General features: G+C 35.8%; 1 protein-coding gene across 5 annotated transcripts; it reads right to left on the reverse strand.

The window, feature by feature from the left end:
- Positions 1 to 2,371: 2,371 nt before the first annotated feature.
- Positions 2,372 to 12,698, reverse strand: LOC133879749 (DNA-directed RNA polymerases II, IV and V subunit 12). 5 transcript variants are annotated; one of them, XM_062318508.1, is made up of 6 exons: positions 12,498 to 12,698; positions 9,709 to 9,795; positions 6,778 to 6,831; positions 4,533 to 4,652; positions 4,185 to 4,277; positions 2,372 to 2,595 (listed from the first exon to the last, which is right to left on the reverse strand). In XM_062318508.1, exons 4-6 carry the CDS (start codon positions 4,570 to 4,572, stop codon positions 2,573 to 2,575), a joined length of 156 nt encoding a protein of 51 aa, XP_062174492.1. In that variant the 5' UTR covers positions 4,573 to 4,652; positions 6,778 to 6,831; positions 9,709 to 9,795; positions 12,498 to 12,698; the 3' UTR covers positions 2,372 to 2,572. The 5 variants fall into 5 exon arrangements, with proteins under 5 accessions (XP_062174492.1, XP_062174490.1, XP_062174494.1 ...); XM_062318506.1 differs by lacking the exon at positions 9,709 to 9,795; XM_062318510.1 differs by lacking the exon at positions 6,778 to 6,831.
- Positions 12,699 to 13,705: the final 1,007 nt, after the last annotated feature.

The following is a 13,705-nucleotide window of genomic DNA, read 5'->3' on the forward strand; positions in this document are numbered from 1 at the left end:
TTGGGCTTGATGTTAATGGACTCCAAGATCCGGCTGTCTTTTATCAAGGTCTACGGTTGATTATTACGGGGCCCAGGGGAAATTTGGGTTCTGTGAAGTGGGATTTAAATAAATATTTAAAATTAAATTATTAATATTTACCACATTTTAAAAAAAATGTAATAAATATCAAAGTAATAAATGCTAGAAACTATATTTTTATCTTACAATACTTATGCGTTAGTTCTAACCAATCCTTGAATCAATCATTGTTAAAAAAAACTTAAAAATTAACGTGACATTTCATAATTGATAATATAATTAAAAGTATGGTTGACAAGTTAATTACTAATTAATTACGATAAAATTTAAAGTCAGTGCATCGTTAAATGTATATAAAATCAATATTGGCACCCTGATTTAAAAATTCCTAACTAAGCTTTGGATTTCAGTCTTTATTCAATTCAATGCCATGGGGATTCATTAAACATCTCAATGATACGATTTTTTTTTTTAAAAAAAAAAAAACCAAGTACCCTAAACTATTATTTATGTAATCTTCTAACTTGGAACTATTAATTCTAAAACAAAATAACTAACAATTGAAGAAGAGATGATAAGAAGTTACCATACCTGATATATTTTTGCTAAAAAAGAGAAACCCATAGACTGTTACGCGTTAAACCATTAGTTTAGAGAATAAGATCCTCTCTCCATTTCATTAATTTAGTAAGGGGCTTGTCGGCGACCTCCCTCAGATTTTGCAGCGGATATGTTGTGACATAAGCATAGAAACATGCTGCTAGATTTTGGAAGCTTAAGTAGTTAAGAAGAGGATGAGAGCTTCAAGTAGTTGGAGGATGGAGGAAGAGAGATTTTAGGGATAAAGTCGAAAAGGGGGAGATGAGGGGCTGCGATAGTGAAGGGTCTCAGTTAGGAAGGTTGTGAGTATTCTACAAGTAAAAGGGGTGTTAATATTGTCATATTCTAACAAGGGGGGTCTTTAATATTGACTGGTAGGGACCGTAAATTTGGTCATTTTGAACTTAAATGGGTGTAAATTTTGGGATGTTACATATGAGACTTCTAATTTGGGAAGTCCTACACTGTTTCTGATGTCTTTCACCGCCTTTTTTTTTTTTTGTCACCAATTTCTCATGGTGGTCCATTGCATCCCGACAACGATTGTCGGTGGTGCATATCACGTGCTAGCGAGTGGCTTACACGTGCCAGTACTAACTACTATCCTTCGCCTCACCATCTACTAGTATTCTGTTTTGAAATTTTCCTAGCGTTTTTCTACACCTTTGTTTGTGTTTTTTGTTGCTTTGTGTTGTTTGAGTTCCTCGTTGATAGATCTTATTCAGTTCTTAACAGTACTTCCTTTACCATTTGGAGCTCCTAATTGAGCTATTTTACCCTTGTGCGGCCCTTAGAGAGGCCAGAAACCTTTTTAAAATTATTGCCTATTATTTGTGTTTCTATCTGTATTATCTTTTTTTGTTTAAATTTTGTTGTTAGGGAGCTCACCCTGCTTAGTTTGTTTTTCCTATTTCCCTTGTCCCTTTATTAAATAAAATAAAGGAAATAAAATAAAATAAAGGTGAATTGTGGGATGTTAATGGTATGTCATGACAATAAAAATCATATATTAATTTTTCATTTTATCCAAATACTGATTTTTATAGTCAGACAATCAAGTTATATGATAATTTAATAATCTATTAAATAATATTATTTTTTTCTAGTAGTGATTTGATAGCAGCTTTTGTTAAAAGTTCAAACAAACATTAGTAGAGAGAGTCGAAGCTTGTTTGGTAAGTGATTGTGAATTTGAATATTTATTTGAATAGTAATAAGAAATGATTGATGTGATAGAAAATTTGAGAATGTTTTATAGAAAAGTGAAAAAGTTTTGTTTTGTAGTGGGTTTTTTTGGTTGAATAATAATAAAAAATTATTAATGTGATGTAAAAAGTGTAAAAAAGTAAGAATGTTTTTTATTTGATATTTTTGGGAGAAGGAAAATGAAAATGAAAATTTTGTGGATGATCTACCAAACAAGTCCTCGGTCATTTCTGAACGCAACAGAGTTATTTGTCACTGCCTTGAAACTTAATTTATATTATGAAAAATAGACATGAGATTGGTCAGTTCCTACTTCCTAAAATTTATGTACGCAATCTGGCCCTCCGATAGGTGCCCAAAGAAAACAAAAGGGGTTTGGGGGGGGGGGGGGGGGGGGGGGGGGAGTACAGTATGGTCCCATATATCCCATATATGAGGAAAAATGGACGGATTCTTTTAAGCTTATCCCCGAGAAAAATCAGATGAATACCATACTACAAGTCTACAATAGATAGCATTTCGTGTAGAAGAAGAAAAGCATCAGTTAAGCAGAAGTCCAGAGAAGGAAAATGTCTTTAAGAACAAAAAATTACGTACTAATAGTATTTTTATGTAGCATGGAAAAGTACAGTATTGTTTGTTTAACAATAAATTAAACCTAACACCAAATTAGCTAGATGCGCAGCCGGAAGACAATGACAGATCATATGCAATTTGTCTACACACGCCTTCCCAATTCTCTTCTTCAGCGTGCCTCATACTGAACAACTGCAAAAGCAAGGAGTATATTAATTCTATGTTTTTGAACACGCATTAAGAGACAAGATATATATATATATATATATATATATATATATATATATATATATATATATATATATATTCCACCACCACTATAAGAAATAAGGCAACACCGAGATGTACAGCAGGGGTCAAAACTTCCACCCGGCACTATGGAAATACTAACCATATCGCAGTAGTTGCAATTGAATTCATGACCACAAACTTATGACCTCTTTGAAGGCTTGATTATCATAGGGTCTAAGCCTGATGTTAAATTAATAAAGATGAATAGCAGGTACATATGATCCTATGGTCATCAACTTCAAAATTATTCATATCGTCCTAAAGAAGTGCAGTACTGTAGAATGAGAGTAATTAATGAGATATTATATCCCGTTACAAGTGTTCATTCTACGGGTTATAACTTGGTGGCTGAGATCAGAGGCACTAAAAGATGCCCCATGTGTCAAATCAAGGCAATATGGTGATCTAGTCCTTTCTAGATACAAAGTTAGGATACAAGTGAATGCCTTCACATTCCAGGGTAAGAAATATTTTCTCATTGGCTGAGCCAGGTCACCAGAGACAACTGATTGGAAGCATTGCACAGTTTTCTTTTACAAAGAGGAGATTTGAATAAGGACACTTCCCCATGTTCTAGAACAGGGGTCAACAAAGGCAAAATACAAATATCAGCATTTAACACTTTCTGTAAAACCTTTTAGGTCTCTAAAAAGATACATAGGTAATTAACTGTTACTTTTTTAAGTTTGTAGAACCCTGCAATTTTTAACTAATTCTAAAATTTGATCCTCAACACCACTCAGAGACCCAAAGTGGAATCCCAAGGCTTGAGCTCTTTAAATAACACATCTTCTTATGATCCTCTCTTTACTCTTCTGGCTGCAGCTTTTGACTCTAGTATTTAGAACTTTACAATTTTTTCAGATCTTTTTTCTATTTCTAATTAGGTGACTCTCTTGTACACTTCATGCATTCTTGGATTGCGCATTTGCGCTTTTCAATAAAATTGCGATTACTTACAAAAAAACTCTGTTTAATCTGAGATTTAAAAAAAAAAAAATCTAATTAATCTGAAATAGCTACTGAATATACCCTCTAATTACTCTAACCAATACCATGACTGAGCAAGAAGCACCTACCAGATATCCTCTAATTACCATTAAAATAATGCAAGTATTGTGATACTTCCGATAAATACTTCAAAACCCTTCTTCCTAACTCTCTATCACCATATCCTACAAATTCTAAAACAGCAAAAATGCACACGTCTTCAACAAACACAAACTCTTAATATTACAATTCATCAAAAAATTTACATGAATCAAAGTTAAATTTCTTCAAATTAATTATCGCACTCAAATAAATGAGCCAAAGCCAAAATTCAATCCCTGCATCATTATAACATAATTTCCCAAACTCGGTCCTTTCATCATGCCATAGTCTTCAATCCAAATTTGAAAAACACAAATTTCATACACAAAAAAGAAAAGAAAATAAGAACTATAGAGCTGGTGCCATTGCCATAATTAACGAAGAAAAAAACAGCTTACTACGGCGGGTGCGCTTCTTGTACAAGATGCGGTAACCACACTCTCGGCATTGTATCACATCACCTGACTTCAGAGTGTTCTCCATCCCACAGTCTACAGCCAATAATCACAATCACATCGATCTCAAGACTAACACTTAACATCAACAAGAACAAAATTTTTTAAAGCAAACAAAAGCTTAAAAAAAAAAATCGACTCGAACGCTCTGTTTGGATGCCAAAAAACCGAAACAGAAAAAGTAGAACTTAACTCTGCCAAATAGGTAGCACTAGGTTTGGGTCTTAAAACTGTTTCTTTTCTCATGCTTTCTGAGCAACCAAACAGAATAAAAATGAAAAGTAGAGATACCTCCGCAGACATAGGTGACTGGTTCAGGTTGGGGATCCATCAAGTTGTAATAGTCAATGACAGAAAAGGGAAATGAAGAAATTTGGCAATGTTACGTTGAGAGCTGGAGGAGAGAAGCGTCTGCAAAAGAGAAGAAAATTATAGCATATGGAACAATATTCTCTATTTTAGCTATCCAAAAAGCAACATTCTCTACTTTACCTACTTCTTTTTCAATATACACTTCAACAGACTATATTCTTTACTCTAATTTTCTTACATACTATTTCTCATTCCTTTTCTATTATTTTCTTTCCAAAAATCATATTTCAAACATTCATCTTTCCCAATAGTTACCCAATTCAGATATGAAATCCAATTCTGGTAGATATTTCCCATATTTTCCCAACGGTCAGCTTAATAACCAAGAAAACAAGTGAAATCCAATTCTAAAATATAGGAAAGCCAAAACCCAGATATGAGACTGGTCTGGTTTATTACCGACACATTTTCTAAAAGTTGAAAAAATATTATTTTCAATCTTAGTTGACAGATGTAGTAAAAAAAAATGATACCAAGTAACAGCACACCAATCACCTTGACCATCAAATAGCATGTCACAGTTGAAAACAAGTCTATCGCTTCAGCAAATCATCACAATCAAAATTTTAACTAAACCCTTACCCCACCATTCTGTTTGTTTACAACGAAAAAATAAGATACAGAATAAAATAATATCTTCTCTGCATCTGAGCACAGTACAGTTGTAACACCTCGACTAAAATAAATAGTTGCAAGTGAAATTTTTTCCAAATTACCACAAGACGTTACTACTATATCCTTAAATAAATCAACGCTGCAGAAAATGCCTGTAATAAATTTTTGCATTTAAATTGACCTTATAAACTCATCAATAGAACATACCAGAGCTTCTAAGTCATTACATAAATTCAATATAACTTAAACTTAATGACTACACATAATTACTACAATATGCCACACATGGCATCCATACAAATCTAAAATAGACCAACTTAATCTAAACCTAAAACAACTATGGAATGATGAATCACCACAAGTTAATCCACAATTCCACAAGCAGATACGTGAGTCCACAATCTCAGTAAGTGCAATCATTATGACCTTAGTGTGTGGAAAGTGAGCAACATTCATCCAGTTCATAATTGATACAATGAAGCAACAGTTATCTAGACATAATCAAAAATTGAGGATACTTCCTGCAATGTAAACTTCAAGAGTCAAAACATCAGTCAAACTGTCACACATCAAAGCATAACCATAGTATAAAGATACTTCCAATATTGTAAATCACAGTTATCAAACACCTCCAAGACTATCAAACATCAAAGCATAATCAGATTTCAAGGATACTCCCTGTAACGTAAACCATAGTTGGCAAACATAAATTGTATTATCTTTTCCTTGGCATTTTCTTATTATCATCTGACCCAGCTATACACATATAAGCATTTCGCATCCGGTTCTGCGAAACACCTACATCTCGCGTACATCTAAGTAAAAAAGAAGATCATAACCATCAATATATCGTACGAATCTTATGCAATGCATTCATTTATTCATTTCCTTTTTCATTTCTTTCTCATGTCTCACATAAGGGCCCATACTCCCTTTGGCTGACTAGAGGCCCGTACTCCTCTACGTTTACGACTAATAATGGGGTCTGTGGTCCCCACGATTAACTTTCTCACTTTAATTTTAGCACTGGGGCCCGTACTCGACCAGGCTGGGGTCTGTAGTCCCAATATTATTAAGTTAACAATACTATGGGCCATAGCCCACAATGATGGGGCCCGTAGTCTCAATATTATTAATCTCTTATTCATTTGAATAATATTATGCATTATCGTGACAGTATGCATCATCATGACATTTTCATAATACCAACAACCATTCTGTTCTCATAACAATCCTTATTAAACACAATATCATAACACATGAAATCATAGAAAACGAAACATGATCAGATATCAAGGATACTACCTGCGAGGTAAACAACAGTTTATTTATATTAGGACAATAATATTTCATTCAGAGAACAATAGTAGCTCATTCACACTTGAACGTTAGTAATTCCTTTGCACTTGAACAATACTAATTCATTCACATGGAACACTAGTCATTTGTTCACATTTGAACAAAAATAAGCAATATCGTGGCATTCTCATCATATATATTATCCTGCTTTTGTAAAAGAGTGTAGTAAGGTCAGCAAGTTTGCACTTACCTCTTTGGTGCAATAGTCCAGTCAAGGTATCCCACGTAAGTCCTAGTTCATAGTCTGCAATTTAATTTATCCTTTCCATTAGCTTAGGACTTCCATTGAACTCCACAATAGCTATTGTTATCAGTTGTTTGTTCATTGCTTTCACATACTCAATATTAGCATATTATGACTAAGACTTATTTAATTAATCCTATTAATCCCATACTTAGCCCACCAATACTAAAGTCTAGTTAATCAATCCTATAGAGTATAAAGACCGTTCGACCGTAATTAAAATCAAAGAAATTCTCTGTACTTTATCTAACTTAAACATTGCCTTATCATACTAAATCAACATAAATATTAATTTTATATCATCCTTTGACTTCTACAAAATCAAACCAAAACAACCAACATCACAAACCCAAAAGCTCCTAATCATCACAAAATGGCACAACACAACTCCAACAATAAATAATAACACCCTACCAAATTCTGTTCTTCAAACCAACAACTCACCAAGAAAACAACCAAACAACAACGCTACCCACCAAGAGAAACCCACTAACGCACAATTGATTGGCCATAAAATTCAAAAATAACGTGACCCACAAAACACTATCCAAAATCACCACTGAAATCCACCCTTAAGTTAATAATCAACTTACATCAAAACCCATAATCAAAATCACAATTCTAACTCAACAAAACTCACAAAACCAATTCACATACATATATTCAGCCATTTCCCAAAGAGGATTCAATAACCATTAATTTCTCTCCAAAACAACATTCGGCCCCCACCAACTGAAACACCCATCCATAAGCCATTCGAATAACACCCAAACAAACAAACAAACATTCTCAAATCATTAGCCCAGAGCATTCGGCCAACACCCACAGCATCATAGAGAAAAACTCCAACAATAGGCAACCCAAATCACAATTTACCCTAAAATCAAACCCAAACCAATCCCAAACAATTAACATGATTTCGGGCTTAATAATCAATGGGTAAAACTAAAATACAAAGGAAAGTTAGAGATTCTACCTCTCAACAACCCATGGCCGAAACCCTCTCGCGTGTGCGTGACAGAGAGAAAGAAGGGAGAGGGAGATAAGAGGAAGAAAGGAAGAAAAGGGAAAAAGAAAAGGAAAGGGGGAGATGGGGCGTTTTTTTTTAGAAGGAAAGGTAGCCCTAGCCTTGCCACGACAATGGGGAGAAAATATTTCCCCATTTTAACAAAACTTATTTATTTAACCCCTAACTATCATATATACGAATTTGCCCCAATTCTAATATCCATTTTTCTCTTAAATCCTTTTCTTGGTTATACCAATTACCCATGACTATGCTTAATCTCATAATAACCCATAGTTATAAAACTAAGCTTGATCTTATTTCTATCACTACTAATACTATTGTTCTTAATTTACTATTTAAATCTAATTCTATTTATAAACATAGCCATTATTAATTTGATTCCCTTAGACTTATTTTCAGTTCTAGAATCATATTATCACTAGCATTTTAGTCCAAACTATTTTAATAGGACCAAATTTTCACAAAGTAAAATCTTCTATTACTTAATTATTCCAGGAATAATATCATAACCTAATATAAAATCCTTGTTAATAAAATCTGGGAAATGAATTAAGTTCCATCAACCTATATTCATTTTCATAGGTTGGATGTGGAGTATAGGCCACTGTGTGTGACCCAAGCACACTCGATTTTTCAGTCCTCTCCTTCAAGTCCAGTTGTCGATGATCTGGCTCAAGCGATGGACAAGTCTCAATCTGTTAAGAAGACCTAATACACGACAAGTGCATATGGGGGTTTTCTTCGGCGGGGTTTTTTGAAGTCCAGGCCCTCGAGGTTTCGAGGATGCTCTTCTCCTCCAGTCCCTCACCTGCAACCGCCAGAGGTTTCTTCGGCGCAAGTCGGTGATCAAGAGGGTTTTGTGGTTGATCCTCAATTGTCTGCAGCAAAGGTTACTTCTCCTTCCTAATTGGGTTGTAGCTCCTTAGACATTCCTCCCGATGACAAGAATGGGGTGTCGAATGGTGAGGAGGTTGAGGATCCCTCTTTGGAGTTTATAGATGCCATTAGAGAGAACCTTCTTCAGATTGTTAAGCTTGGGCGTCCAAAGAACAAAGCTATGAGGAAGTTGTGGAATCTAAATAACTCTATTGACTACGGCAAAGCTAAAGCTCGCTAGTGTTTGCTCCTTAAGTTTTTTGGGTTTGAGGGTCCCAATGTTGAGGGTTAATGTGGGTCTGTTTGGGCTTCCTCTTGTGGATTGTTTTGTGTTTTCTTTGAGTATGAGGGTCTTAGGGTTGAGGGTTTTCTTGAGTCTATTGGGGTTTCTTCTTGGGGCGGTTTTTTGTGGGTAGTTTTGTCTGTTTCTGTGTACATAAGTGTACCTTATGCTTTTTTTAATAAAATTTATTACTTATCAAAAAAGAAAATAAATAAATAAATATATATATATATATATTTTCATTTTCATAAAAATCCACATATTTCACTAAGTACTCCCGAAATTATTATTTTGTTTTTAAACTATTATAATCTAATTTTTAATCTCACAAAAATCAAACTCATATATCCAAAGATTAAAATCTTAGTCGCTACAATAGTACCCGAAAGAACAAAAAAGGATAAAACCCAAAGTTTCGAAGCCTATTTTGTTATTTTGATATCTCAAAACGAAAAATCGGACATCCAAAGGTTTCTGAATTAATACTTCCCTACCTTTTCTAAGCAACCAAACAAAGCATAATTTCAAAACAAGCGTAAAACACTGACTCGGTCATTCTGATCACGAAATAAATCAACTCAATGGCAAAACCATAAACATAAATATTAGATCAAAGTTTTCAAAGCAGGGATTTGAGACTGTAATCAAAACATACGAAACGCCTGATGCTATTGAATAGAGTACTTACCGAGCTGGAGAGTCGACTCAGTGAGCCAGCGTATGATTAATCCGATGGAGAATAAGAAAAAAGCAGTGGCGACTCTCAACCCTAGCACTAGAAGAGAGCGAGGGAAAAGCAGAGACGCCAATGTAAAGCTCATATTTAAAAATAAAAAATAAATAAATAATGTTGTATCTGATTTCTAATTGGTATTCAAGTGGTGCCACGCAATAGAAAAGCTCGTGAGATCGTGGAGCTCACGAAGGTTGGAGATTGATCCTATTTGTGGGGCCATGGAGGAGATGAAAAGCGTGATTAATTGGTTGGGTGGGTTTACTCCACCAATATTTCTTTAGAGCACTCACAGCACATACCTCATAGCCTAATCTATTCACTAAATATAAGAGAAATATTAAGAAACATTCTCCCTATAGGCAACAACAACTTCCTCATACGTTCTTTAAAATATTATGAACCATATAGTACATTGAGTAGCACTGTAACTTACTCATTCATTTATTTATTTACAAAGTACATCTAGCCCTTCAACGCCTATGCACTGTCTCGTTCTCGTAGCTTTCTATCTCTCTCCCTCTCTCCAATTCTCAACCAAGAATAGACGATGAAAAAATGAAAGAAAATATCATCCTATTAAAAAAAAAAACAACAACTGCATTCATAAATCCACAAAAGAAATCCATCCCATTTCTACTCTCTCGCTTTTTCAAATTTCATTTATCTAAGTTTTCGTTGCTATTGCTAGTATTCGTCATAGTGGAAAGTCCATCCCCGTGAAAACCTATGCCACATCCCTCCTCACCACACATGCCATCATCCTGACGAAGCCACTACCATCGGAAATGGTGGGACTCTCATTGTTGGTGGAGGGAAACATAGACAAAGTAGGATGTCAAAATTACCGAGATGGTCTCCTCCTCCCCCTTGTCCTTCTGGCTCTTAATGAATTTAAGGGTATTAAGAACTTAAGAAGACTGAAAGTGAGAGCGAAAATGTTTTTTTTGTTTAACTTTGGCTTTTGATCCATCCCCTTTCTCCTCAGCTTTGCAATCGACCGAGAGAGAGATGGAGTGAGTGAGAAAAACAAAGAGGGAGAGCGAGAAATAAAAAAAAAAAAAAAAAAAAAAGAGGAAAGAAATGATTAAAAAAATGAAAAATTGCATCGTCGGTCCCTGTGGTATTCCATAATTATTTTTTACTCCCTGTGGTTTAAAAAATTACTGGGAGATCCTTGTGGTATGCAATAATTACAAATCGATCATTGGCGTCAAATTCTGTTAAATTTTTTAACAGATTCCGTCAAATGCCACGTCAGCGACACGTGTCACCATCTTATGGCGACACGTGTCCATCTTAATAAAAAAATATAAATTTATTAAAAAATAAATAAAAATACTTTTTTTTTAAAAAAAAAAAAAAATCAAAAAAAAAACTGAACGGGTGGCCAAGCCACCCATTTGAGGGTGGCCTGGCCGCCCCCAGCCACTGGGGGTGGCCGCGCGCCACCCGCAGAGGCCGCAGGGGGTGGCGCGCGGCCACCCCCAAGCCACAGGGGGTGGCCGCGCGCCACCCCCAGACAACTCCGGGGTGGCCGCGCCACAGGGGGTGGCCCGATGGCCACCCAGGCAACTGAGGGTGGCCGCGCGCCACCCCCAGACAACTCCGGGGTGGCGCGCGGCCACCCCCAGGCCACTGGGGTGGCTGCGCGCCACCCCCGGATCTTCCAGGGGTGGCCCGAAGGCCACCCCCAAATGGGTGGCTTGGCCACCCATTCAGTTTTTTTTTTTTGATTTTTTTTTTTTTTTTAAAAAAAGTATTTTTATTTATTTTTTAATAAATTTATATTTTTTTATTAAGATGGACACGTGTCGCCATAAGATGGCGACACGTGTCGCTGACGTGGCATTTGACAGAATCTGTTAAAAAATTTAACAGAATTTGACGCCAGGGATCGATTTGTAATTATTGTATACCACGAGGACCTCCTAGTAATTTTTTAAACCATAGGGAGTAAAAAATAATTATGGCATACCACAGGGACCAACGGTGCAATTTTCCCTTAAAAAAAAGTAAAAACTGGAGTGTATTTGTATAATGAATAAAAAGTAGTTTGGTTCTTTATATTTAGGAAAAATAGTTGGATAGCTACTGTGAATACTCTTAAATCATTTAAATCATTCTCATCATGATAGACAAAAGTTAGCTAGAATGATTCATAACTAATTTGTAGCTCATTTTTACAAATCAATATACTAAAGGACATATATGAGCTACAAATACAAATTATTATAATAAAGTGATATGTGAAAATCGCATGATTTATTAATAGCATTAGTAAGAAAGCAAGCATGTATTTCTCTTCTTAAGAAACCCGGGTAAACCGGGTATCTGGACCGGGTTTTTTTAAAAAAAAAAAAATTGTATTCGATCATTGGTCGACCCAATATGCAAATCAAAATCATACCCACAAAAACCAAACAGATCCAAACTTCCAAAGCTTTCAGATACCAAAAATCTACCAAAAAAATGAATCTGGATACAAATTATGAACAAAAGTAATAATCTTCCATTAATGCAATAGATAAGCACCCTCAATCTTTGAATAACAGAGACGAGTATACCCATTGGATCGTAAGAACAGAGACGAGCGAGCGAGAGACAGAGAGAGAGAGAGATAAACAAACAAAGCCACAAGCAGAGGAAATAGGCGGCAAAACAAGTTTCACACATGGAGAGAAAGAGAAAGTGAGACAGAGACAGCGAGAGAGAGAGAGAGAGAGAGAGAGAGAGAGATTCACCCAAACCGAGATCAAACTGATCCAAAAACACAGAGATGTTGTAATTGAACGGATTCACTGAGACGGGCTTGGCGGCGTTGGAGTTGAACGGCGACGATGGAGACGAGTTGGACGCAATTAACGGAGCCACTGGGTCTGGAGACGAGTTGGAGAAAATACGAAAAATTAGGGTTATGGCCTTGGTGCCTTGCGGATATGGGGAGGGGGAGGGGGGGGTACCGAGGTAATACTAAAGAAAGGTAGGTTGTTTTTTTTTTCTTACCAAAAAAAAAAAAAAGTAAAAAATTAAGTTAATGACTGACCCGGTCCCCGTTCCCGGGTTTAACCGGGTCTTTTAAAACAAGTACCCGGGACCGGGTACCTCGGGTGTTCGATTTTAAAAAATCGAGTACCTACCCGGATTCTGGTTTTTCAGTTTTCCGAGCTCGATTAGTGCCCGAATCCTGTTTCGGTCCAGTTATAACTGGCTCTAATTTATACTTTTATTTTAAATGAATAAGCTCCACATCATCTTGGTACCATCTCATGGTAAATATATCCGGGATAATCATTTTAGAAATTAGGAAAATATAAGGATCGTTTTGTAAGAGAGTGTGAGATTTTTAAAGTCCTTGTTGGAATTCAAAGCCCTGAACTGGTCCTTCCTTCTATTGTTTTAGGTCCAGAACAAAAACTGCACCGCATAAAGTCAAAAGTTTCAAAACGTAACAAGTCAAAGTACGGCAACTGGCTCGTAATTCAGTCGCCATTGCCATTTACACATGCAATTTCGTTACACCCACCGACAAGTATTTTCTCTCTCTCTCTCTCTCTCTTTTTTTTTTTTTAATTAGCGCCGAGTTTTGACTCGTGGTTAGGCGGCTTTGCTTTGCCATTGCATTCCCCTTGAATAACGATGGTACCCTTATGCCCATTTGCGTGTGTTTTCTTTCTTCGAACTATCCCTTTTCATGACTTTAAGAACGACAAGGTCACATGCATACTGCCATGGAATAATACCAGTACGGATTGGCTGTAACTTTTTTTTCTTTCTTTTTAATAGATAAATGTAACTTGGTTATTGAATTGTAACTAATTTAGCCAATAAATGAGAGAAATATTAACAAAGTGTTTGGACAACCTAAATAAATTTTCAAAAGCAGGAAACCACCAACTTAGATAAATAGATTTCGTTAAGAGTCTCTCTAATTAGCTATTCAGATTAATAT

This window comes from Alnus glutinosa, chromosome 10, assembly GCF_958979055.1.
Source record: "Alnus glutinosa chromosome 10, dhAlnGlut1.1, whole genome shotgun sequence".
NCBI lineage: Eukaryota > Viridiplantae > Streptophyta > Magnoliopsida > Fagales > Betulaceae > Alnus > Alnus glutinosa.

Bases quoted from the DNA above. Each gene is read 5' to 3' on its own strand.
- LOC133879749 (XM_062318505.1), bottom strand. From the start codon at position 4,572: ATGGATCCCCAACCTGAACCAGTCACCTATGTCTGCGGAG. The intron at 4,278-4,532 runs GTATCTCTACTT...TATTGGCTGTAG, and splicing joins AGTCACCTATGTCTGCGGAG to ACTGTGGGATGGAGAACACT. The intron at 2,596-4,184 runs GTAAGCTGTTTT...TTGCTTTTGCAG, and splicing joins CAAGAAGCGCACCCGCCGTA to TTGTTCAGTATGAGGCACGC.